At 51.7% G+C, this 26432-nt stretch overlaps 1 protein-coding gene across 1 annotated transcript; it reads right to left on the bottom strand.

The window, feature by feature from the left end:
- Positions 1 to 1574: 1574 nt before the first annotated feature.
- HMX3 (H6 family homeobox 3) lies at positions 1575 to 3275 on the bottom strand. Its single transcript, XM_049646590.1, has 2 exons — positions 2876 to 3275; positions 1575 to 2248 (listed from the first exon to the last, which is right to left on the bottom strand). The coding sequence occupies exons 1-2, from the start codon at positions 3273 to 3275 to the stop codon at positions 1575 to 1577; spliced, it is 1074 nt and encodes a 357-aa protein (XP_049502547.1).
- Between the last annotated feature and the right edge of the window lie 23157 nt (positions 3276 to 26432).

Below are 26432 nucleotides of genomic sequence, written 5' to 3'. Positions count from 1 at the left end.
CTCTGTCTCTGCCGCCTCCTGGATTACGGGGATGTGCGTCCAGCTCGGACTCCGCGAGCGCAGAGGCAGCCAGAGAGCGAGGCAGAAAAGGCTTCCAGAGACACCTGCCCTGCGGAAAATCGTCCGAAGTTTACACACTCTAGCGACACGAAACGCTTCGCTTTTCTTTTCTTTTTAATTAATTCGATTTCACGACAACAGTAAATGTAACAATATTTTGTGGGCTTTTTTTCTCTTTTTCTTAAAAAGGGACTGAACCCGGGTAGTGGCGAGGGAGATGGGCGGGTAGGGCGGGGAGAACACCAAGCTATCGCAGAACAACAGGTGTAGCCGACAAAAAGAAAACAGATTGGGGGGCAGAGCCAGGAGCCCTGTGGAATTGAGGGTGAACTTTACAAGAAATCTGTACATATATCAAATAAGTTAAAATTCTCCTAAGTTGATTGTCCTTCACTTAAAGCGCTCCAGTATGCGTATCTCACTCCTTTGAGCATTGCTACCTATCTCTGTTTCTTTCCTCCCCTCCCTTTCCCCTTCTTAATTTTCTCCTAAACCAATGACCAAGATTACACAGTGAAAACGTCTGCTTCTCTCCCTGAAGAAAGAGGCAGGGCTCTCAGGAAATTTTGTACAATATTGCACAGCTCAAAAGTACAACAGTTACTGAAGAACAAAAAGGCAGGGGGAGAGGCTAAAAGACAGATTTTTTTTTTAAAATATTGGATGGACTTTCTCAAAACAGGGCACAAAGCAATACTAGTAATAATAATAATTTACCAACAAATGAAATCCCCAAAATAAATGCTACTAATAAATAAGACCACTCACACCGGGCCAGATGTGGAGCTGTTTCGATCATCAGAAGTCTGCTTGAGGCCTGTCTTATCTTTTCCCTTTAAACATTTAGAGAATTGTTCAGTCAGGAAGCGGGACAGATAAAGAGGTCACCTGTGACACACCTCTGCCGGAAAAGTGGCCTGAGTCGGGGTTCCTCCCAGAGGCTGCTCAGATTCTGAAAATTAGGGAGGCTAACTGGAGGTGGAGAGGAAGAACCACACCCAGAAATCCAGGAATAAAAGTACCACACGTTGAATTCTCTCTCTCTCTCTCTCTCTCTCTCTCTCTCTCTGGACTTCTGAAAATAGTTCTATATTAAAAAAAAAAAAAGAATAAGCTAAGGGGGTTACGTTTCTGGGGCTTATTTCTCTTCTCTAAAAATAAAACCAAAGAACCACAGCGCAATGCAAATTTGGGGAGAAGTGCTGCACCGTTTACATCTTCCAGCCAGCCGAAATCTTCGACCCGGGAATGTTGTCTTTTTCCTGCTCTTTCTTAATATAACCAAAACCAAAAGTAAGGGGAGAAGCGCCTCAAATCCATTAGGGGTGAATTGCACGAAAATGCATTGCAAATACTTACAAAACGCTACCGATTGGGGGAGGGGAGGCCGGGGCCGCGCGCCCAAGCCCCGGTTCCCGAAGGCCGCTGGACGTCTCGGCGCCCTCGGCCCGGCCCAGTCTCCTCCGGGATCTGGGAAGGCGGCCGGGCGCTCCCTCCCCCTCCCCTGTCGGGCCTCAGACTGGCCTTAGCAGCGGCACGGACGAGACCACCGGGTGCGAGTAGTATACGGGGTGCGGGAAGGTGAGCAGCGGCTGGCTGACGGGCACCGGGGCCCCCGCGGCCGCGGCCGCCGCGCCGTCGGCCGCCGAGTTCTCGTGGTAGAGGATGGGCACCCGCACGATGCGCTGCGCCGCCGCGTGGCTCAGGTTGGCCGCCTCCAGCTCGGCCGCCAGCTGCCGCTTCCACTTGTTGCGGCGGTTCTGGAACCAGATCTTGACCTGCGTCTCGGTGAGGTGCAGCGACGCGGCCAGGCCGGCGCGCTCCGAGCTGCTCAGGTAGCGCTTCATGTCGAAGGTGGACTCGAGCTGGAAGACCTGGCTGCGCGAGAAGACCGTGCGCGTCTTCTTTTTGCGGCACGCGGGCTTCTTCTCGGGGCTGTCGGCGCCCTTCTTCCAGTCCTCCGCGCCCGGCGTCGCTGCCGCCGCCCCCACGCTCGCCCCGGCCGCTCCCGGAGCGGCCTCGCCTTCCTTCTTGCCTTCCTCCGAGTCGCTCTCCTCCAAAATGATCTCGTCCGGGCTCTTGGAGTCTAGCTCCTTGTGGTCGGGGTCGGCCTTGAGCAGTGGCTCCGGGGAGTCGCGATCGGTTCCCGAGGCGGGGGAGGAGTCTCGCAGGAGGGCCTTCTCCGAAGCTGGGGAGAGACAGACAGACGGACGCGCACACACGCACACCGAAACAGCCTTCAGAGAGGCCTGGCGCCTGGGGGCCGCAGGCTCAATCCGCGGTAGCCTCTGGGCCCCGGGCCTCGAGGCCTCTCCGTTCCCATGGGCCTCCTTCCCGGCTGGGCCAGGGCAGGGGCTCCGCGCCCTGGGATCCCCTTCCTCCCGAGGGCAGGCGACAGACCCGGACAGACCCGGTGGCGGCGCAGCCACTTCCTTTCTTTCCCTCAGCTCCCCCGCCGGGGGCCCACGGAGAGATTCTCCTCTGGCTTGGGCCCCACCGGCTCACTCCCTCCATCCAGGCCCTGTCCCCAGTCGCAGCCGGCTGAAGCCTCCGCGTTCAGACCCCAGGCCACTTGTCCCGGGAAGCGCCGCGCCCCCGGCTCCAATTCCACCTCTTTTCTCACCAAGTGGGATTGGATTCCCTGGCAGCGCAACAGAGCGCGCGGGCGGTAGGTGCGAGCCAGGGGCCGGAGGAAGTTGGCCGAACAGCGGGTTGGAGGGTGCAGGGGTCCCAGGGTTGCGGTGGGAGGCAGCGCGGGGCGGGGACGGTACTGGCGCACGGGGAGGACAACGAAAGTTCAAAGAGAGGTCGGTACCTTCAGGTCTCGAGAGGTGGCCGCCGGCGGGGGTCAGGGTGTAGGGGTACCACCAGGCCGGGGAGCGCTCCAGGTAGTGCGCGGGCAGGGCAAACCTCTGCGCCGGGATCTCAAAGCGGGGGAAAGCCAGGTCGCCCACCTGCGAGAGCGCGAAGCCCGCGGCGCCCTCCAGGGCCCCCTTGGCCGCAGCGGCGGCGGCGGCGGCCGCGGCGGCGGCGGCGGAGGCCGGCGCGAAGAGCGTCCGTGGGGGCGGCTGCGGCTTAGGGGGTGGCCGGTGGTGGTCTCCGTTGAGCAGGTTCTTGATGGAGAACGGGGACTCCTTGGGCGCGGGAGGTGGTGGCGGCGGCGGCGGGGGCTGCGCGCTAGCCGTGCCAGGGGCGTCCGGCCCGGGCTCCGGCATGGTCCCCTCTCCTCCGGGTCCCGGGGAGGGAGGGATCGGGACGGGCGGGCGGCCGGGCGAGCAGGCGGGCGGCCGGAAATCAGACCATAAACGGAACTCAACTACGGGGCGCAAAGTCGGGGGCCGCCCCAGGCGCAAATCCAGCGGCGGGAGGGCGGGGTGAGGACCCGGCCGGGGCGGGCTCGCATGTGGGAGGGGTGCTGAGGGGCGGGGAGCGGCCCAGCCGCGGCACAGAGGGAGCGAGGCGGCTCGGCGGCGGCTGCAGCTCCCGGGGAGGAGGCGGCGGGAGCAGTCCCCGGCTCGGGGCTGCGTCAATCCGGCGCCGGATGCTAATGATGAAATCAAAATGTCATCCAAGTTAAATGCGGGGAGTATACGGCGATTGGGCGCGTACAATGGCAAATGGGATTAGGCAGGCGAAGGCGCAGCCGAGCCCGGGCCCCGCAGCCGCCTCCACCGCCGCCCCCTCCTCGCCTTCGCTCGGATTTTGGCGCTTTGGCTTCGGGCTATAAGAGCCTGCCTGTTATTGGCTTTATATAGTCCAATTAGGCAGCAAATGAGGACAAGCCTATTAGCACAAAAGGATATTGGCTCCCGCTAAAGAGGCACTCGGAGCGCTCGGGCGAGCGCAGGAGGCGAGCGAGGGACGCAGAGCCGGCGGCGCCCCCCGGCCCGGAGCGCACTGACAGCCAAGGCGCCGGGAGCCCGAGCCTTCCTCTGCCCCCTGCAGTTCGGGGACCCGCTTCCAGCCGCCAGGCCTGCGGGAGGGGGAAGGGGCGGGCCCGGCCCGCCCGGGTCACCTCGGGGTTATCCGCGCTCGCAGCTGTGGATCCCCCCTCCCCCAGGGGATTGACAGGGTCCCGCCGCCCCCACGCAGCTGGAGAGCCACGCAGCCCCGACCTGGGAGGCAGGACACGACCTCCCGCCCTCGGCAAAGTCAGCACTTTCCTACCCTTTGGGGTCCGGCGGCCTCAGCATACTCCCCAAAGCCTGCTAAGGGCGCGGCCACGAAGAGGGGATTTGGGTTCCCGTCTAATCGTTAGAGAAGGAATCAGGGTGTAAGTCCTTGGACTGCATCAGCGGGCTCAGGAATCAGCGTGGCCTTGGCCTTTGGCCCTGGGAAACCGAAGAGTGAGCCTTTCCTCTGGAGCAGGAGTGGGTGTGAGTGTCTGTGCATCTGCGGGTGCGCGCAAAACGGGCTGACACCCGCGCGTCACTTGGTGGGGCTACTGGGGCAGCAGCGTCGCGGCACCGACGGCTACGCTCCGAAGGGCGCTCCTCTTCTCTGGCCCGGGGCCCGGAAGACAGCACTTTCTCCCGGGAAGTCTCTCCCGCCGGCGCTGAACAGCGGCAATGCTAACCGAAGGCACAGCGGCGCACCTTGCTCAGCCCTGGCGGTGACAGCGGCACCGCAGCGTGTCCCCCAGGGCCGCCGAGTCCCTAGAGAACCCTGCTGGGCCTCTGAGGGACAGCTGGGCGGAAGATCACTCTACTCCATCGGTTTAAAAAGCAACTCCCCAGGTTGCACAAGAAGCCCGTAAGGCAGGCATTTAAGACTCTAGATTTAAGCATCAAATAAAGTAGAATATTGCTTGTGGGGTCCCTTCCCGAGAGACAGCTCTCTGGTCAGAGAAAGGCGGCGAAGTGGCCATCAGTCCCCTCCAACCATCCTGAGCTTTCATGCACCCAAGGTGTTTTCATGGCCCCTTCGCTTCCCCATTGCCTTATGGGCAGATGCATTGGCCAGATGCAACCGCTTTGGTTCCGCTGTTGAGAACTGGGTTTGTATTATTATTTTCTGATCCGGGGCTTCAGACCCCGCCCCCCCCCCCCAAATCTCGATGAAAGAAGCATTAAATGCGCCCCCCCAAATCTCGATGGGCGCATTTAATGCTTCTTTCAGCAAACATTCGTCTACCGTAGTGAACCCAATTTTTGCTTTGGGAACCTGGAAGCATTGTAAATGGTACTTCCGTAAACAATCATTATTCTCATTATTATTACTCCCTTGAGTTGGTACAGAGCGTTAATGGAATGCAAAACGCCATACCGTCCAAAATCTGAGTTTGAAAGCAATCACCGCCCTGATTGCCCGCCAAGCAGGGTGGGTCTCACACTTGGGTTTTACAGATGGAACAGAGCTCCCGGAGAGACTGGGTCAAGGTCACCCAACTGGTGCCGGACACCCAGAAGTCCCTTTTTCCCCAGCTGCAGAAAAAGCTCGTTGCGCGCAGCGCCTACGCAGGTTGGGTGGGCTGGGCTGGGATCGGCCCGCCACGCGGCGGAGCCTGTGACAGAGAGGCCCCTGCGTGTCCTCGCGAGTGTCGTGGGAGCTCTCCTATCCGAAGCGAACGCGTGCAAAGTTGGCTAAAGTTCTGACTCGCGGAAGCCGCCTTTAAACTGAGACGAACAGAAAAGCTGCTCATCCCCCGGGGAAGAAAAAGAAGCGACCGGCAGACATCGCTGAGAAGTTCTGGCGGGGGGAAGGGGGAGAGTGGGCTCTTGGCTGATGGCAGCTTGAAGACTAGACCCAGATGGGAAGGGGTCCAGGCTGGCAGGAGAAGAGTCTGGACAGCCGCCCCCGCACTCAGTGAGGCCGCTACCGGAGCCTCACTCCTTCTAGTCCTCCCAAGTTCTCCCGGTGTCTCCCTCCCAGGGGGCGCGCAGGTGCGCGGGTGTGCGTGCGTGTGTGTGTGTGTGCGTGCGTGTGTGTGTGTGTGTGTGTGTGTGTTCACCCGGAAAGAGGAGTTTCTTGGGTATCAGCACCTTCGGCCCATACTCTGAATTTCAGGGATGCTGGGCTTGAATAGCCTGTTGCAGAGAGTAAATCTTTCTTTCCTTTCCGCTTCCAGAAAGCTCTTGGATGTGGGGCCGCTGGCGCGGACACAGCCCTTCACTCGCTCCCTGGCGAGGGGTGTAGCCTCTGCTTACTCGCGCGCAGGACTCCATTCAATGGCAGGCGAACAGCGCCCTCTATGGGACATCCTCTAGGCCAAACGGCAGGCTCGGCGGGAGAAACCTCAGTCCCTGCGAAAAGGAAAAGCGTTTAAAAGCCATCGCTGTCTAAACCTTCCGGGCCAAGGCTAGAGAACAAAAGCATCCCCCACCCCCGCGCCGGATTCCTGAAAAAGCAGAGAGTGTAATCGCCTGATCTGTACCCGGCCACCATAAGAAGTGGTCTCACCTTCATCCCACCCTCCTTCCCTCCTTTCCTGCCCCTGTTTTGGGGCCCATTTTCTGTTCCTGCTAGTAACTGATCGCTGAGGTGCCCATCCTGACTGCAGGCTAGATGTGACCCCCTGGGAGGGCCAGTGGTGTTCGGTAAGCGCTTGTGTTCCTATCTGAATGCCTGAGTGAATGAATGAATTCATAGTTCCCATTTCAGAGGATTTGTCCAGTTGATTATAGTTCTTCCAGGAGCCTGATCATATCCAATAGCATTTTTCAAAAAGTTTAGTGAGAACCTGAGGTCCTTTGATGACACGTTTTACAACATCTAAAGAGCCCCAGCAATAGGACTATTGGAGGGGTCTTTCCCGGACTGATCAAAGGTGGGTGAACGTTTAGAACAGGGTCTCTGCAGCCCAGTGGGACAAGGGCAGAAGGGGCCTGGAGAATGCTAGTGATTAGCACCCAACTTTCACAAAAAAGAATGAGGCCTGGCAAAGGAGTGTTTAGAATGGTGTTCTCACCTGCCTCCCCCCACTCCCACCACACATACAAAGCATAGCTATACATATGCACACTTAGAAGTCAGTTAAGTACTGAGCTCCCAAGGGGAACATTTCCATATTCTTCAAAACTTCACCTGCTTTCCTCCAAGGGTCCTCCTTGGAACAGTTTCCTAGGATAGCCCACCTGCTTACCCATGGAGTGGGGTGGGACCGCTCAGGCCTTTCGCCAAGGCGGCCAAGCTCACAGGCACGGAGTCTCCCCACCGAACGGGCACGGATCCTGCTGACCGCATGAGCACTTAGCTCTTCTGGACCGGCAGGTCCTTGATTTGTAGGCAGAATGGATAATAGCTTGGAGTTATGATCCTGGGGAAACTGTGCCCCAGCCAGCATGTGCTTTGGCCCTCTTTACTGGAAAGTTCCCTTATCTGTTCCAACACTGCCAGGAATGCTACCAAAGACCCCTCCCTTTGGCTCCTGATTGTGACTCTGAGACGCATCCTGAGTCAAAATAGAATTTCCTTATAGTGGCCGAAGGTCTAGCCCTTTCCTGAGAGTTAAGGGTGATAATTACTGGAGGTAATGTCTGCTAGCAGTTTTTGGGTCCCCACTATATGCCAGGCACTATAATCTGGTGAGGAAGATGCTGTTATTATCCCTGTTTGACAGACGAGGAAACTGAGGCACAGGGGGTGTGACAAAGGGAAGGTAGTCTCAGAGCATTGTTACAAGGACCGTGCAGGCATTCAGGAAGTGCTACGTAAGCAGTGTCTCTTACTGTTCTTATTCTTCATTCAGTTTTTCGGATGAGCCCAGAACGGGCCAGAAATCCATTCTTACAGGGTTTCTCCAAGAAAGCTAGCAGTCTTACCAGGGAAAGATGCCCCAGGAATTGTTGCCTTGCCCCAAGGAGGTCTTACTCAGTATCAAGGAGCAAGCTAGCTCTCCCATCCCTGACGCCTGTTCTCTTCCTGGTTCCCTCTTTGTCTTCTCAAAAAAGCCTTTCTTCCCAAAAAGAATCTCTCACCTGTTCTCACTGGGGGAAAACAAATGCTTTTTTTTTTTTTTTGCATTTTGCTTTACCATATCTTACCATTTTTAAGTGTCTGGATACCCTGTGGGCTCTGGCTAATAATTTACTATGACTTTTTTTTTTAAGTTTTTTAAAAATTTATTTATATTGAGAGAGAGGGAGAGAGAGAATCCCAAGCAGGCTCCACACCATCGGCACAGAGCCCCATTTGGGGCTCGAACTCACCAACCGTGAGATCGTGACCTGCATCGAAATCCAGAGTCGGACGCTTAACCAACTGAGCCACCCAGGTGCCCCAATTTGCTCTGACCTCTGATGAGACTCTGAACTTCTCTGTGTCCCAGCCTCTCCATATGAAATACAATGGGGTGCACCAAAACCACTCTGTTAGGCATGCAAGGCACCCGTCAAGTCTTGGAAGAAGATACTCTTTGTAGGGGCACCTGGGTGGCTCAGTCGCTTAAGCCTGTGACTCCGGCTCAGGTCATGATCTCGCAGTTGGTGAGTTTGAGCCCTGTGTCGGGCTCTGTGCTGACGGCTCAGAGCCTGGAGCCTGCTTCAAAATCCGTGTCTCCCTCTCTCTCTGCCCCTTCCTTACTCGCACTCTGTCTCTCTCTCTCCAAAATAAATAAACATTAAAAATTTTTTTTTAAAAAAGGAGCTACTCATTGTAGAAAAGGCTTCACAAGCTGTTAGACTTCACCCCTGGGTCTTCACTCCTGGGTCCGGCCCTTTGAGAACTGTTGTGCTCTCCACCCCTCTGCTCAGGGGTGGCTTCTATCCCTGAAGTGCACTAAGCCCCACTGTGGACACAGACACTCTTCTTTGCTTTCTCATACACTGCTGAGACAGGCTGGGATTTCCAAAGCAAGGCTTTCTAGATATCAAGAATATCACCATAATGTATCCAATAAACCTTGAGCACCTAATATGTGCCAGACTCTGTTCTGGACACTTGAGATGCCTCAGGGAAGGCATTGTATTGAGATGCCTCAGGGAAGGCTGACTATTACTCAGCAATCTTTGTTACTGCCTCTCAGAAAACAAAACAAAAATTCAAAGTCTTGGGAAAGTGGACACCTTGCTTTCCTCTTCCTCCTGCAACACAAAGTTCCCCGCCCTCCTTGGGAGGCTTACATTCTGGCGGAGGGAGCAAATAAATGATAAGGTACGTTAGAGGGTGATAAGTATAATAGGCAAAACTTAAAGGGGGACAGAGCACTGAGGTTGGGGGGGTGTTATAACATCACATCAGGTGGTCAAGTGAGGCTGCATGGGAAGAAGGTGAGGTTTAAGCAAAGACTCTGAGCAGGTGCATTAGGCTGAGTGTTCCAGGCAGAAGGAAGTGCTTAAGGGCTCAAGGCAGAAGGGTGTCTGGTGTGTCAAAGGAGCTATAAGGAGGTGCGACCAAAGGGAACGTAGCAGGAGAGATGGGAAAGGTGGGAGTGCAGCACACGGGACTCTGGAGACCTTGATAGGAATTTGTCTTTATTCTGAGCAAAATGGAGGATCACGGCAGAGTTGTAAGTTTTACAAAATCAGCTTTTTTTGAGGATAGCTTTTTTTGAGGAACTGCACAAAAGAAATGCACACAGTCTGCACCCCAGTGTTTATAGCAGCACTATCAACAATAGCCAAAGTATGGCAAGAGCCCAAATGTCCATGGATGGATGAATGGATAAAGAAGATGTGGTATATATCTACATGTATATATATGTATACATACGATGGAGTATTCCTCGGCAATCAAAAAGAATGAAATCTTGCCATTTGCAACTGGATGGAACCGGAGGGTATTATGCTAAGTGAAATTAGTCAATCAGAGAAAGACAAAAATCATAGGACTTCACTCATATGAGGACTGTAAGAGACAAAACAGATGAACATGAGGGAAGGGAAACAAAAATAATATAAAAACAGGGAGGGGGACAAAACAGAAGAGACTCTTAAATATGGAGAACAAACAGAGGGTTACTGGAGGGGGTGTGGGAGGCGGGATGGGCTAAAGGGGTCAGGGGTACTGAGGAATCTACTCCTGAAATCATTGTTGCTCTATATGCTAACTAACTTGGATATAAATTTTAAAAAGAAATTAAAAAAAAAAAAAAAAGAAGTGTGCACATTCTGAGAGTATGGTTAGATGGGCTTTGACAAACGAATTCAGTCTGGTGGTATGCTATGGTCAGTGGAGGCTTCCTGGAGGAGGTGTTCAGCTAGAGGCTTGATGAGGACGTCATCAGGTAGAGCAGAGAGAAGGACAAAGAGACAGAGGAAACAGCCGGGATGTGGCCGCAGAGGTTGGAAAAGGGCTTCGCATGGTGGGGAGGATGCACAGGAGGCTAGAGGAACAAGCTGAAACCTGGCCAGAGAAGCTGTTGCCCTTGCGTGGGCCCTTGACTTCCTGCATCAAAACCAACAAGACTCCGCCAAACCCACCGAGTCACATGGTGGTGGTGGTGGTGGTGAGTCACGGGCTCAGGAATCTGCCATTTCTGTCACCTGGGATCGGCAGCCTTCCAGCCGTGTACTGGTCTGCTACGGCTGCTGGAACAAAGCGCAACAGAGTTGGGGGCTTAAAATAATGGAGATCTCTTCTTCCACAGTTCTGGAGGCTATACATCTGAAGTCAGGGGGTTGGCAGGACCATGCTGTGAGGTTCTAGAGAAGAATCTGTTCTAGGGAAGGATGCCTCTCTCCTGGTGTCTGCTGGCATCTCGAAGTCCTGGTCATTCCTTGGCCTGTGGCTTTATCACTCCCCTTTCTGCCTCTGTCCTTACATGGCCATTCTTCCCTCTATGTGTGTCCCCGGGTCTTTACAGGGCTTTCTTATTAGTACCCCAGTCATTGGATTGGGGCCTCCTCTAACCCAACATAATCTGGTTTAACCTGACTCATATCTTACATCTGCAAAGACCTTAGTTCCAAATGAGGTCACATTCACAAGTGCGTGGAATTAGGACTCCAACGTATCTTTTTGGGGGACACAGTTCAGCTCACAGTGCCCAGTGATCCCTCCTCCCCTTGAGTATGGGCTGGGCCTAGTAACTTGATTCTAACCAATAGAATAGAACAAAGGGGACGGATGTCACTTCCATGGTTAGGTGACAGAAGACTCGAACATCTGTCTTCTTCACTGATTAACTCTCTCACCTTCTCAGCTTGCCTGCTTTCAGGAACTAAGGGCAGCCTCTTGAAGATGTAGGCAATGGGGAGCGATGGAAGGATCTTTCAATCAGAAGCAAGAGGGTGTGCTTGGGTTTAAGTTCTGGAAAGGTCACTTGAATGAGTTGAAGGATTTGTCAGAGGAGGGAGGAACAGAGAGCTGGGGAGGCCAAGGTCAAAGTACCAAGATCAAGAGCCCTCTTTCTGGTTGGCAGAAGGCTGCCTTCTCGCTGTGTCCTCACATGGAAGAGAGAGGTCTCGTGTCCATTATGAGGGCTCCATTCTAAGGGGCCCAAAGGCCCCCATCTCCAAATATAATCACACTGGGGACTGGGGCTTCAACATATGACTTTGGGGGTGGGGGAGAAGGACACTATTCAGTCCACAGTAATAAGGAAGCAAGGATCCAGGTAGGGTCAGAGTTGAGGTACCACAGAGCTCCTGGTGCACCCAGAGATCTCCAGATCACCCTGGCCAGGCCTCACATGTGCTGCACTTTAAAAAGCACGTTTTGGGGCACCTGGGTGGCTCGGTCGGTTGAATATCCGACTCTTGATTTCACCTCAGGTCATGATCCCAAGGTCATGGGCCTGCAAACCCTGCATCAGGCTCTGAGCTGAGCATGGAGTCTGCTTAAGATTCTCTTCTCTCTCTCACTCTCTCTCTCTCTCTCTCTCTCTCATCTCTCCCTCTGCCCCCCTCCCCACTCGTGCTCTCTCTGTAAAAATAAAAAAATAGAAAAACATAGAAAAGCACTTTCTCACCCAACCTTCCACATCTTCCTCATGACTCTGTGGCCAGGGGTCTTTATTACTGCCTCTCAGAAAACAAAACAAAAATTCGAAGTCTCGGGAAAAAGTGGACAACTTGCTTTCCTCTTCCTCGTGCAATTTGCTGAGCCTTTACCCTCCCTGGTCCCCTGGTGCAAATCCGTTCATTAGAAGTCAACACCGGGCCCTCAGCTGCTAAGCGTTACACCAGGTTGAACCAAAGGTCTTCACGCAGGGCTCAGACTTTTCCCCTGAGGTCACAAAAGAAAGTTCTCTCTTCTTGTTTTGGTTATAACGGGCCTGACAGGAACTGGGAATCCGTTTGGGAAGTGGAGTGCTTTAGAATGTAGAGCCAGGCGGGCCTTGCCTCCGATCCCAACCTGGCTGTTTCCGGGCTGCATGGATTTTGGCAAGCCGTGTGCGGCCCCGACACGTTGGTCTCCTCATCTGGATGACGGCCACGACAGTGCCCACTTCTTGGCCAGCTGTGAGGCTGACACGAGGTCACGAGTGAGGAGTGCTCTGCGTGGCACCTGGCTCGGTAGATGGTGGCCGACGAAATGTTGGGAGTGTGGACGGAGGGCAGGAGGGAGGTGACAGGGGGTGCGAGTCCATGCAGGCTGCTAGAACAAACATACCGTAGACTGGGGGGAGCTTAGCAAATATTTCTCCCTCACGGCTCTGGAGGCCGGAAGTTTGAGATCACCGTGTCAGCATGGCCGGGGTCTGGCGAGACCTGGGTTACAGATGGCTGTCTCTCTGTTGTATCCTCACGTGGCAGAAAGGGAAATCTTCTCTTTCATGTTGTGCCTCTTCTGAGGGCACTCGTTCCAGTCATGAGGGCTCCTCCCTAATGACCTGGTCACCTCCCCGAGGCCCCGCCTTCAGAGGCCATCACCTTGGGGGTCAGGGCTTTGACAGATGGATTTGGGCGGGAAGGGACACAAACAGGAAGTCCTATTTGGGGGGACTAAGTCCTATTTGAGGGGTCAGTTTAAAAACATTAAAATAATTTTTTTTTTTGGGGCGCCTGGGTGGCGCAGTCGGTTAGGCGTCCGACTTCAGCCAGGTCACGATCTCGCGGTCCGTGAGTTCAAGCCCCGCGTCGGGCTCTGGGCTGATGGCTCGGAGCCCGGAGCCTGTTTCCGATTCTGTGTCTCCCTCTCTCTCTGCCCCTCCCCCGTTCATGCTCTGTCTCTCTCTGTCCCAAAAATAAATTTAAAAAAAACGTTGAAAAAAAAAAATTTAAAAAAAATAATTTTTTTTTAATTTTAATTTTATTTTTTATTACTTTTTATTTCTTTTTAATTTTTTTTAACGTGTATTTATTTTTGAAACAGAGAGAGACAGAGCATGAACGGGGGAGGGTCAGAGAAAGAGGGAGACACAGAATCTGAAACAGGCTCCAGGCTCCAAGATGTCAGCACAAAGCCCGACACGGGGCTCGAACTCACAGACCGTGAGATCATGACCTGAGCCGAAGTCGGACGCCTAACCGACTGAGCCACCCAGGCACCCCCCCCAAAAAAAATTTTTTTTAAAAAGAAGTTCTTGTGGTGAAGGGGAGAAGAGGACGGTGGTATGGAAACCAGGTCTTTAAAGGAGGCGGGATTTCAACAAGCAGGGGTGAGAGGGGGTAGAGGGCATTCCAGGGAGAGAGGACAGCACGTGCAGAGACCCAGGGACCTGCAGATAGAGGATAGGGTGGACCCATCCGCAGGGCATGTGAGCAGGGCAGCCGTGGGAGTGAGGTAACGTTAGCTGTAAAGGCAGATTGGGTCCGAGTTACGAGAATCCTAACACTCAGCCAGGGGAGCTGGGATACTCTTGTGGCAGTGAGGAGCCAGAGAAGGTGTAGGAGCAAGAGCATGGCAGGATTAGAGCTGTGGTTCATACAGATAAACCTTTCATCAGAGTGAAGCTGGGTGGGGACAGAGTCTGGTGGCTGGGAGACCAGGCAGGAGTTGCACCTACAGTTCAGGAGAGAGATTACGAGGGTCCAAACAGGGAGATGGCCATGGGGATGGAAGGAAGGGCTTGATTTGAAGTTTTTCAAAAAGGCAGGGCCACAGAACCCAATAACTACTTACAAGTCAAAGTCGGGGAGAGGAAAGAGCTGAACGCGCTCAAGATTGCCGTGTCTGGCAGGACAGTCATAAATTACTGAATTTTCACGATTCTTTTTTTTAATTTTTTTTTTTAACGTTTATCTATTTTTGAGACAGAGAGAGACAGAGCACGAACGGGGGAGGGGCAGAGAGAGAGGGAGACACAGAATCGGAAGCAGGCTCCAGGCTCTGAGCCATCAGCCCAGGGCTCGAACTCACAGACCACGAGATCGTGACCTGAGCTGAAGTCGGACGCTTAACCGACTGAGCCACCCAGGCGCCCCTGAATTTCCACGATTCTTAGACACTATCAATCTCAAAGTACACCAGCAGTTTAGTAACAAGATATTTAGGTAAAAGAAAAAGCATGAAATCACTACAATAAATATACACAGTAATTGTCGTCCATTATCTCAATTTCAGAAATATTAAATATAAAAGCATATCTACTTTAGAATCAAGGAAATCTCATCATTTGGGGAACATAGAAGAAAACCTGGTTCGAGGAGGGGGCATATGAAATTGATGTTCAAAATAGCCTGTCTACAGGAGGGTCGCTCCTCCTACTCCGATGGTATCAAGCTGGGGCCCCGGATTTACTTTGGCCTCATGATGATGCGTGTACTTGCCTGTCCCTTGACTTCAGGCCTGGCCATCTGACTTGCTTCGGGCATGTTGCAAGCAGGAGGTTGAAATGTACTTGTACAGTGAGTCTTGCCCTCGTAGGCCATAGAGTTGAAGAGAATTTCCCCGGGGGCCGCTGCCTCTCTTTTAGGCTGGGCCCCAGATTAAACAGACCAGAGCCGAGGCTCTGGTGAGGCACCAAGCCCGACTGCACACTCAGCTTGAAGTAAAGTTTCTCAGCCAAACGGAGGCTCCATCAGCCAGCTCACATAATGAAGAGCAGTTGATTGGGGTGCCTGGGTGGCTCAGTTGGTAAGCGTCAGTCTTCGGCTCAGGTCATGATCTTACTGTTCGCGAGTTCGAGCCCCGCGTTGGGCTCTGTACTGACAGCTCAGAGCCCAGAGCCTGCTTCAGATTCTGTGTCTCCCTCTTTCTGCCCCTCCCCCCCTCTCAAAAATCCCCGTTAAAGTAAATAAAACAATTTTTAAACAGATTACTATTTCTTGAGTACTTTCTCCATGCCAGGTGCCAGCCTGTGCTCTGGAGAGTCAGGGATGAATAGGACAAAAGAGAGATCTGATCTCCCAGGGTTCACACTCTGGTGGGGGAGACAGACTAGTAAATGAAGTAAACAAGACTTGAGACTGAAAAAAATAAGCAGGATAACGATATGAATTTTCTTGACGGCCGACCGTAAAAATACTACCATAGAGCAATTTCTTGTTTGATAATGCTGGCGTATAGCCTCCCACATAATTTGACTTTAACTGCAGATTTAATTTCCAGATTGTCAAACCTAGAGATTAAGCCCAGAGATCAGGGTTCAACCCTTTCGCGGGAGTGACATTTTTCTCCGTCACCCTCTCATCAAAATGTCCTGGGTATCCATTCCAGGGCAGGCGCTGGCTAGGCGCATGTTGGATGAATGTTATCGCGTTCAATTCTCTCCCACCTGCAAGATTACGCCTGAGGAAACAGAAGCTGGCCAACGTGCCCAGGACCCCAAAGCTGGGAGGGGTGGGACTGAGACACGAATTCCAAGCCCAGCATTTTACCCACAGAGCCCTGCTGCCTTCCCCTGTCCCCACGGCCTTCTACTCTCACTCCTGGCATGCGATGGATGTCAGGTTATTGAGACACCTCCTGGCCCAGAGATTGCCCCTTCCCTTCCCTCCCCTCCCCTCCCTGCATTCCCAGTAGCCAAGTTTGTGACACACGGCCACGCCCACTGACTGGAAGTATTTGGACACGTTTTTCTAGCCACATGCACGACCAGGTGAAGGAAGAAGGTCTGGAGAAAGAGAAGCAAGCAGTTGCCCGGCAGAGACGAGCTGGCCCTATCCCTGATGACTTTCTTGTCGCTGGTTGCACCCACTTCCTGAGGCCTGGCTGCATTTCCATCTTTAGGCTCCGTGTGTCCTTACACTAAATGTCCCTTTTCTGCTTAGGCTAGCTTGAGAACTTATTCTCACCTGTCAATTTGGAAAGAATTAGACTGATTCTTACTAAAGTGTGCATGACTGAAAAAAGTGTGTGTGTGTGTGTGTATGGGGGGGGGGTGTCTTCGAGCTATGCAGGAGCCTCTTGAGGCAGGAGAAGCTTCGGGATTTGGCGGGGGGGAGGCAAGCTTCTCCCTGCCCCGGTGAGACTGTGAGGTCTGCACAGAGGCAGTAGTGACACGGCCACGCCTGTGACCTGGACAAGCTCCCCTCTCTTCCTGGGGACGGTGGCGAGACGAAGCGCTGGGGTGAGCATCCAGGGCCCCTGCACTGCACCCACTGCGTCCATCGTCCTGTCTGGACCAGGCTCTGCTGGGTGGGCTGGGCTGTGCATAAGGATAGGGCGAAGGGGGGGGGGTGCCCTGGAGCCGGACCGCCTGGGTTTGAGTCCTGTCCCTGCCACTTACCAGCTGGGGGAATACAAAGTGCTTAACTGCTCTGCGCCCCAATTACCCATCTGTAAAATACGGATAATATGAGTATCTTCGTCCTAGAGCCGCTGAGAGGATCAGACGAGAGAACGTGTGGAAAGTGCCTCACGGAAGGTTCCTGGCACAGACTCCCTAAATGCCAGCCTGATAACAGGTGGGATCAGTGTTACTATTTTCTCTGCTTCACAGGTGATGGCTCTGAGGCCCAGAGAGGCAAGAGGCCTGCTAAGGTCACCCGGCTACATAGCGATTGCCCTAGATTGGGGTCCCCCAAAGTGGATCCTGAGGTAAGGGTTTGCTTGATTCTGGCAGTTGCCAAGGGGGACTGGGTAGGGATGGGGAGAGCTAGGCAGGAAAGACAAGGAGGCTGAGTCAGGTGCGACTTCAGGCCAGGTTCTGCAGTGGATGGGCTCACTGTGATCTCCTGGGGGAGCCCTGATGAGTCAGGTATGCCCCCGAGTGCCTGTGTCAGAGTCAGAGATGCTGCACCTGTCATGTTCCTGCTTCCCCGGAAGGCCACGGGGGGGGGGGGACACAAAGTCCCAGGTGTTCACCCGCAGCAGCCTTATCATTGGGCAGAGTGGCTCCAGTAGCCCCAAGGCAGGCCTCCCAGTCACAGGTGCTTGCAGAGAGAAGCAGGGGCAGCTAAGGCCGTCTGGGGACCCAGCCGGGGCACCGGCACTGACCTCTTCCATGGTGGAATTAGGACCCCAGTCTCTGGCTTCCGGATCTAGGTTCCCTCTGCACCAGGCCCTTCCATCCCTCAGACAACCTAATCCAGCAAGACGTGCGCTCCAAGACAGACGCGATCCTTCCGCGTTTGCCCTTTGGGGGCTATCCGCTGGCTTGCCCCCATTTTCGCAGCAGTATTGAAGCAGTGGGGAACCACCCCCCTCGGAGGACAAAAGAAGGCCATCTCCTCGGTCCCGTGCCTTGTCTCGGCAAATTTGTGGCAACCATTTCAGTTTAAACATATGACAATTAAATCGTTAAGAGTTCCGATGCCGAATTAATTACCCAGTAGAAAAGGGATCAATTGTGTAAATATATCATTTATGTAATGAGTCCTGGCTGTGATTTAGATGTCCAGATTGTTTTTTTTCTTCCCACTTCTGTCCTGAAAACAAGTCTAGCCTCCGGGCCAGGGCCAAACAAACAGCCTCTATCAGGGCCCAATCCAGAGCATTAAGTGGCCCAAATAGACAGGTGGGGGCAGGTGATACAGGGGGCCGAGAATGTGGGAAAATTGGAGCTATTTGCCAAAATGAGCCAAGTTCCTCCTATTATTCTCCATGTCTCTGCAGAAAATTACTCTTCAGAAACAGGGAGTGGAAGTTAAACACTCCTTTCAACGGCCCTTCAGGTGCGTCTCACTTCACACCCCCTCCGTTCCCTCCGCCGGTCCCCACCTCCCGTCCAATTGTGGCAACCTTTGCTGAGAACAGGGGCCACTGCTGGGGGCTCCAAGAGGTGGCAGGGCACCCCCCCTACCCCCCCGCCCCAAACATTGAACATTCTTGGGATCATCAGAGCTGACCTTCTCTGCCTGCCCAGCCCAGGGGCCAGGGAGCAAATTCCCTCCTATGCTGCTTCCAGACAAGGCATTAGGCGGGCTCCCCGGGGTGAAGCAATCCCGCTTCAAATATTTTTAATCCGTTGAACACTCTTTACTGAGCCCTCACTTTGTGTTATTGTGTCCCTCCCTCCCTCTACTCCCCCCCGGCGGGGAGGATCCTCCCCCCAAACCCCATGCTCTCCCCTGCGCACAGCCCCACACCCGTCCCCAGGATGTCTGAGAGCCAAACCGCCCAGGGGCCATCAGTCTTCAGGGTCTGCATGGAGCCCAGCACCTAGGGCACCGGCACGCAGTTGCAAAATGTCAGCCAGCCTCAGGGGGCTTGGAGTGGAGAGAGGGCCTCCTCAGCCAAGTGCCCATCACCCCCTGCATCTCCCTTCTCTGAGCCTCCCTTCTCTGAGATCCAAGCCCATGCGTTCTGGCCTTTCTCTGGTTGTTTCCCTCCCTCTGCCTGGGGGCCTACCCTGCCCTGCAGTCACAAATCAGTGCAGCGGAAATGAGCTCGCTTGAGTTCCAACCCCAGCTCTGATCCAGGGAGGTGGGGGTAGAGGGGACCCCAGACAGGACTTGCAAGGCTTTTGCCTCCCTGAGACTCAGTTTCCTGATCTGAATGACAAGACCACAACTCTGTGATTATAAGATCCTCACCAGCTCAGCTCCTTCTGGGTGGGATGTTTTGAAGGAAGATACCCATCCTGGGGGGGACACGGGGTAGGAAGCCCAGGTTTGATTTCAGAGGGGGAAACACAGAGCATAAATGGTCCAGGAAGCCTTGGCCTTGGGGAAAACGAGCTTGGAGGGGGCAATTATACATCAAATGCCATGTATTTGTCACGATTTCATTGCTTAATTGATGTTTTATTGCTCTCACTGACACGTGTGATCGAAATGAAATTGCATCTACAGGAGGGGAAGTGAAATTTATTTCTGCTTGTATCTTAATGGGGGGAATAAAGCGTCAATTAAACAATGAAGATGACATATATTTGATGTATGATCTGAAGAAGGAAAATTACTCACTAAAATGTTATTTTACAATTTACAGTAATGGAGCACCTGGCAATAAGGAGAAGCACAGTTCACACATTTTTCCATTATTTAAAAATACCAAAAAAAACACATCATTATTAAATAATACAAGAAAATTTCACTTTTAATAGCATAGTATAAGAATTGTACCAGCAGGTGCCCTGCTGAGTTTCCCAGCTAATGAGCAATAGGTCTGGGGCAGAGGAATGGGACAGGCAATCTTGAAATACGAGACGGTGGGGTGCCTGGGTGGCTCAGTCCATTGCGAATCCGCCTTCAGCTCAGGTCATGATCTCTCGAAGTTCATGAGTTTGAGCCCCACGTCGGGCTCTGTGCTGACAGCTCGGAGCCTGGAACCTGCTTCCGATTCTGTGTCTCCCCCTCTCTGTCTCTTGCTCACTCACGCGCTCTCTCTTTCTCTCTCTCAAAAATAAGTAAACATAATTTTTTTTTTTTTAATAAAGGAAAGAAAAGAAAAGGAAATGAGATGGACATAAGCTCGGGAAGCCACAGTCATAACGGGAGCTGCCTACTGAGTTCCTGTGTGCCAGGCCCTGTGCTGAACTTGACCTTGATCCTAAAGTTCACAGTAACCCTGCTTTACAGACAAGGAAGCTGAAGCTCAGACACCTTAACTGAGGTCAGAAGGCAAATATGCAGCAAATTCAGGATTTGAACCAGGTCAGTCTGACTCCAAGGGTCGCCTCTGGTCTTAATGCCAGCAGATACTTAGCAGACACCTGAGGAGAACATTCCTGGAATGTGGAGACAAAGGTGAGAGGAAGGAATTTAGGTGAGATCAAAGGCCATTGGAGGGAGTAGAGAGGGAGGAAATGGGAACCACAGGGGAGCACATGGAAAGTTCTGAAAAAAAGGAGAACCAGCGTGGACATATATCTGAGTTATGTGCCTTTCGTAAAAGATCACCTTTAGTTCAGAACTTAAGTTTATGAAGAAGAAACCATGGCCCATTAAGGCTGTACCTACTTCAGGAAAGAAAGAGATTCTGTAAACTGAGTGTCTGTATATCAAGCCCAGGAATTTTGCATTTATTTTTATTATCAAATTGGAAGTTGAGTCCTTCTGAAAAGATATATGGGGTCAATATGCAACCACAACATGCCTATGACTATAGAAAAACAATCAGAAAACTTTCTGGCCTTAATAGGATAAAGAATTAATATCCTCAATGTTTAAAAAGCATTTACGCATTGTTACAAAAATATTTACCAGATACAGAACTCTAGGCCAAGAATGTAATCGGTGAGTCACAGACACAACAGATATACTCTCTATCAGTCAAATAAATGCAAATGAAAACATCAGTGAAATACCTTTTTATTGGTAAGTTAGCAAAACTAAGGGAAAGATAATGCTTGATGCTGATAAGGATGAAGAGAAATACTTTTGTGTCTCTGTTGGGAATTGGCATCAGTGTGAGTTTTCCAGAAAAAAAAAAAAAAGAGTTGGTGTGGATTTCTATTTGTTTTGAAATCTAAGGACAAAATGATTGTCAAAGAAATTCAAATAAGTTTATTTGAACAAATAATAGCACATAGGGAATTCATTTAGTGGCAAAGCCGACAGTAAAGAATAAATTAAACTGGCCGGGCCCTGACAGGACCAGCCAGCTCACTCAAATAGGGGGTGCAGGTTCCATCTGAATATCAGCAGGGAGTTACATGCGAGCAGAATATTTATTTTTATTTTGGTAGGCATGGTGGTTCCTGGTAAACGTGCAACTGTATTTGGGATTTGGCTCATTTTTAAAGTATTCTTTATTTTAAGTTTTTTTTTTTTTTTTTCATCTATTTTGAGAGTTAGAGAGACTCGGGGTGGAGGGGCAGAGAGAGAGGTAGAGAGAGAGAATCCCAAGCACTGTCAGCACAGAGCCCAACGTGGGGCTTGAACCCACACACCGTGAGATCGTGACCTGAGCCCAAACCGAGAGTCAGACGTTTAACCGACTGAGCCACCCAGGCGCCTGGGATTTGGCTCATTTTTAAACCTTATGGTGACCTTATGGTCTCTTTTTTGGTAAATTAATGTGGATGAAGTTGGGCTTTTTGGTTTTGGTTGTGTCCCGTTTGGGGCGGAGGGAAGAGCAAGAATTTGGTTTTATTTCCATTTTATTTAACTTGAAAGAACAATGAGAAAAGAGGCAAAGAATGCCATGGCGTCTCTCCCCTTCTTCCCCACCCGGTGAACTGGACTGGAGCCCTGAAGGGGAGAGAGGCTGGGAACAGAAAGCGAAGGAGACTTTTCCACGCAGACTTTGAGAGTCCGGGCTCCGGTATAGAGTCAGAAACCAGTCTTGTACTTGCTTACAGAGGGGACATCCAGCACCGCCAGGTACAGGCTCCCGGCAGGGCCCAGGGGAAGTGGCAGAGAGAAATTCTTTGGAAGGATGCGGGATAATCCGAGAAGAGAGGGGAAGGCTGGAGACATGCCTCAGAAAAAAGCAGGAGCCAAAGGAGTCTAGACAGCTGTGAGCACACAGTGTGGCCACAAGCACTTTCTAGTGGGAGCTCTGCTGTTGTAGAGGCGACTGCACGGGTCTCCCCCAGCACAGCCACCAGTCTGCTGGGAACAACCACCAACAGTCCCCACTCCCTCCCAAGACGAGAAGTCCCAGCAGGAGCATCTGATTGGTCAAGCCCAGGTCACATGACGGGAAGTTTCTCTGCAGCTTCCAGAGCGGAAGTGAGTCTCTTCCTTCACCTCCAAGAGCCAGGCAGTGGCGGGATTCCCTGTACCGGTTCCCACGCTGGGCGCCCGAAACACAGCAAATTTCTACTGCACAAGTTCAAGGTGGTGTGGAGAGAATTAAGTAAGAAAATGGATATAAGGCTGGGGTGCCTGGGTTTCTCAGTCGGTTAAGTGTCTGACTTCAGCTCAGGTCATGGTCTCTCCGTTCGTGAGTTCGAGCCCCTCGTCTGGCTCTGTGCTGACAGCTCAGAGCCTGGAGCCCGCTTCAGATTCTGTGCCTCCCTCTCTCTCTCTGCCCCTCCCCTGCTCACAGTCTGTCTCTCTCTGTCTCTCAATAGTAAATAAACGTTAAAATAAAAAAAAAGAAAATGAATATAAAGCACTTAGCACACAGCACCTGGAACACAATATGAGCTCATGAGCTCGTTAATGTCTGTTGTTATCATTATTTTATATTTATTATTATTTTAACAATTACTGCATGTGAGGCCTAGACTTGGAATTGGATGATCCCGTCAGGAACTCTGACTCTTGAAGGTGTCTTGTGCAAAGGCAGTAGGCGAGGGTGCTATCTGATGAAATTCTAAAGTGACAGCTTTTGCGTAGAACGCGTTCCATTCAGAAAAGGAATAATCAATAATATCTCATTAATAACCAATACCAGTAACCGTGTGCTCTGAGCTCCACAGAATGGGTATGTGGATGTCCTTGGATCCTCAGATCATTTGGGAAGAAAAGCTATTTGGGGCAGAGGCTGTTGGGTGCCTCCTGGGTGCCTCCTCCAGCATTCCCTCCCCTCCTCCTGGTGACAGACCCCAGGTTTTAGGAGGGCACTTGGCTGCCTGGAGTGAAGGACTTCCTTGCAGCAGGGAGGACCATGCTAGTAGATTTTAGGCAACCAGGTCTAAGCAGAAGTGTGTGAACGTCTCTGGGACATCTGCTTAAGGTTTCTTTCTTTTCTTTTAATGTTTTTATTTATTTTTGAGATAGGGAGAGACAGAGTGTGAGCGGGTGAGGGGCAGAGAGAGAGGGAGACACAGAATCCGAAGCAGGCTCCAGGCTCCGCGCTGTCAGCACAGAGCCCGACGCGGGGCTCGAACTCACAGACTGTGAGATCATGACCTGAGCTGAAGGCTAACGCTTAACCAACTGAGCCACTGACTGAGCCACCCCTGCTTAAGCTTTCTATTTGGTGCAGCCCAAATTAACCCTCCCCAGCACAGCCTTAGCATCTGTGTTAAGGCACGAAGAAGCAGGGCTCTGAGGGGTTAGGCAACGTGTTCCTATGCCACGCGGTGGGTCCAGAGAATTGTGGGGCCAAGGAGGTCAGGTCCTCTCACCTCGGGGGCATGATCTCTTCAATATGCCATACCATATCGCCTTGTTAAAAACATTACTGAGGGGCTCCTGGGTGGCTCAGTCAGTTGAACTTCCGACCCAGCTCAGGTCATGATCTCACGGTTCTTGAGTTCGAGCCCGGTATCAGGCTCTTTGCTGACAGCTCGGAGCCTGGAGCCTGCTTCTGATTCTGTGTCTCCCTCTCTCTCTGCCCCTCCCCTGTTCACACTCTGTCTCTCTCTCCCCAAAATAAATAAACATAAATAAATACATACATACATAAAAACATTATTGAGGACTGCCTGAGTGGCTCAGTCAGTTAAACGTCCAACTCTCGATTTCAGCTCAGGTCATGATCTCGAGGTTCATGAGATCAAGCCCCGTGTCAAGCTCCACACGGGCAGCTGTTTGGGATTCTCTCTCTCTCCCTCACTCTCAGCTTCTTCCCCACTGATGCTCTCTCTCTCTCTCAAAATAAATACAAAAACTGAAAGCATGACTGAAGTATAATTTGCATGCCATAAAAATGTAGCAATCGAAAGCGCACGGTTCAGTAAGTTTTGTCAAATGCACACACCCGTGGCCCTACCACCCCATCCAGAGAGAGAGCATTTCCATTTCCCCAGAAAGTTCCTAGCCATTTCTTTGCAATCACCCTCCCTTTGGGAGCCTCAGGCAACCACTGACCTGCTTCGTGTCAATATAGATTATTTTTGTCCATTCTAGGATTTCATATACATAAATGGACTCACGTGATATCTACTCTCTTGTGTCTGGCTTCTTTGGCTCAGCTGAATGTTCTGGGGCTGGATCCCGATTGTTGCTGGCACAAGCAGTTCATCCCTGTTTCTTGCTGACTAATATACTGGTGTATGAAAGTACCACTCTCTGTTTACCTATTCACCTATTGGAGCACATTTGTGTTGTTCCCAATTAGCGATGCTATATGCACGTTTTTGTGCAAGTGTTTGTGGACATATGCGTTTGTTTTTCTTACATAAATGCTTAGGAGCGGACTTGCTTGGTCACACGGTAGGGCTATGTTTAATACATTAAGTTTACATGACACTGCCGAACAGTTTTCAAAAGTATTCCACGGTATTTTGCCTTTTTAAAAGCTGAGCCTGGGTGGCTCCTTCGTGTAAGTGTCTAACTTCAGCTCAGGTCACGATCTCACAGTTTGTGCGTTCGAGCCCGCGTTGAGCTCCGGGCTGACAGCTCAGAGCCCGGAGCCTGCTTTGGATTCTGTGCCTCCCTCTCTTTCTGCCCCTCCCCTGCTCACCTCTGTCCCCCCCACCCCCCCCTCTCTCTCTTTCAAAAATAAATAAACATTAAAAGAAAAAAAAGAGAATCTCATTTATTGAGGTGAGGTTCAATGTAGGCCCCTCTAAGTGACCCGCTGGGGGACACACAGTCCTTCGGATCCTGAAGATCAGTTTGAATTTGCTACAGGCTGAATGTTTGTGTCCCTCCAAATCCATGTCAAAGCTCTAACCACCAGTGTGACGGTATGAAGACATGGGGCCTTTGGGAGGGGATTAGGTTTGGATGAGGTCATGAAGGTGGAACCCCCATGATGGGATTAGCACCTTGTACAGAGAGGACGAGACCAGAGCTGGATCTCTGCCATGTGAGGACACAGCTGAGCCAGGAAGAGGGCTGTCACCAGAACCAGACCATGCTGGCACCTTGACCTGGGACTTCCAGTCTCCAGAACTCTAAGAAATAAGTTTCTGTTGTCTGAGCTGCCCAATGAATGGTATTCTGTTACAGCAACCCAGGCTGACTAAGCCAAAAATCTGTGTGCAGCCCCTCAACGTGACCTTGAACAAGTTACTTAACCTCAGTGAGAATTGCCTTCTGTAGCTATAACCTGGCCAATAACAATAATAATACCCACCCCATCTGGTTGTTGTCAGGATTCAGTGAGATACTATTTGCGGGAACGCTTGGTGCATCACGGTCGCTCCTTATCTTGACGTTAGCTTTATGGTGAGGGGATTTTACTGGAGAATAAGGCATCTTTTGTACTCTGTAGTTGGAGAGCAATCTATCATCACGTTTTATAAGTTGTAGAAATAAGTCCTTTCAAATGGATTTGCTTCAACAGTTCATATTGGAATTGTTGACACTTCTCGGAGTCATCAGAGTCTTGGATGGCTGTGTGTAACTCAGCAGGTGGGAAGGCTGTTGACAACATTAATTGTTTCATAAATAGTGTCAGGATGGGATTTTTTCCCCTCTTTGGCTTAAGCCAAGTTACTGAAAAACCAATACTGTGCCATATGTTTATACTCTTCTTGGCACATAAACCAGATATTTTACGGACAGGGATGGGTCATAAAAGGCAAGTATTCACTCAAGTCACATGTTTGATTCTCCATCAAAGAAAAACAGCCATAACTATTCCAATTCCCCTGAAATTTTGTTAGGATTAGTTGTAAATTTCAGACCCCAGAGACAGCACCTCCAGCAGAAAAGGCTACAGTACTAAGGACCCTCCCAACCCCTTCGAGGTAGGTGACATGTCAAGTAAAATTCAGAGCACGTGCCCCGTTTCCTCATGGGCTTTCCGTATAGCAAATAAGTTAGGTGAAATCGACTTGGAATTAGGAAGGATAAGCAAAGAAGTGTCACGATTTACCATAAGGGTAAATGCGGTCACCCACTGGAGTTTTTAGTAGTTGGATGGTGATGAGTTGATGGCCTCCCAATGGACCTGTGGTCATTTGTCGTCTCAGGGGAATTGCACTACGTGCATGTGCAACCCGAGTTCGCTCCCCAGTGGCCAGTGATGGGTCTTGCCTGAATGTGTTCCCTGGGATGGGGGCGGGGGGGATGTCGGATCCAGGATGGACCCTGCTCCTCCCTCAAAACCCATGTTTCCGTGCCCTTCTCGGAGTGTGGTTGAGCGATACCCCAGGATGTCATTTTCTTTTTAAATAATCTCTGTACCCAACGTGGAGCTCGAACTCATGACCCCAAGATGGAGAGTCACACACTCTACCGACTGAGCCAGCCAGGCACCCCAACCCCAGGATTTCAAGCTCTGTCTCTGGTCCCTAAATGACCACCAACCAATTCGTGATGATGGAAAACCCTGGTACTTGAGCTAGGCTTGCTAGGAGGTGACCTTGTCAGTCTCCCAGGTGGCAAGTAAATGTGGCATGGATCCTACACTTAAGGCTGATGTAAAGAACCTTC

Source organism: Panthera uncia, chromosome D2 (assembly GCF_023721935.1).
Source record: "Panthera uncia isolate 11264 chromosome D2, Puncia_PCG_1.0, whole genome shotgun sequence".
NCBI lineage: Eukaryota > Metazoa > Chordata > Mammalia > Carnivora > Felidae > Panthera > Panthera uncia.
This window is presented reverse-complemented; position numbering and strand designations above follow the sequence as displayed.

Excerpts from the sequence above, each read along its gene's own strand:
- HMX3 (XM_049646590.1), bottom strand. The coding sequence starts at position 3,275 with ATGCCGGAGCCCGGGCCGGACGCCCCTGGCACGGCTAGCGCGCAGCCC. Across the intron at positions 2,249-2,875 it reads CCACCTCTCGAGACCTGAAG|CTTCGGAGAAGGCCCTCCTG; the intron begins GTACCGACCTCT and ends GTCTCTCCCCAG.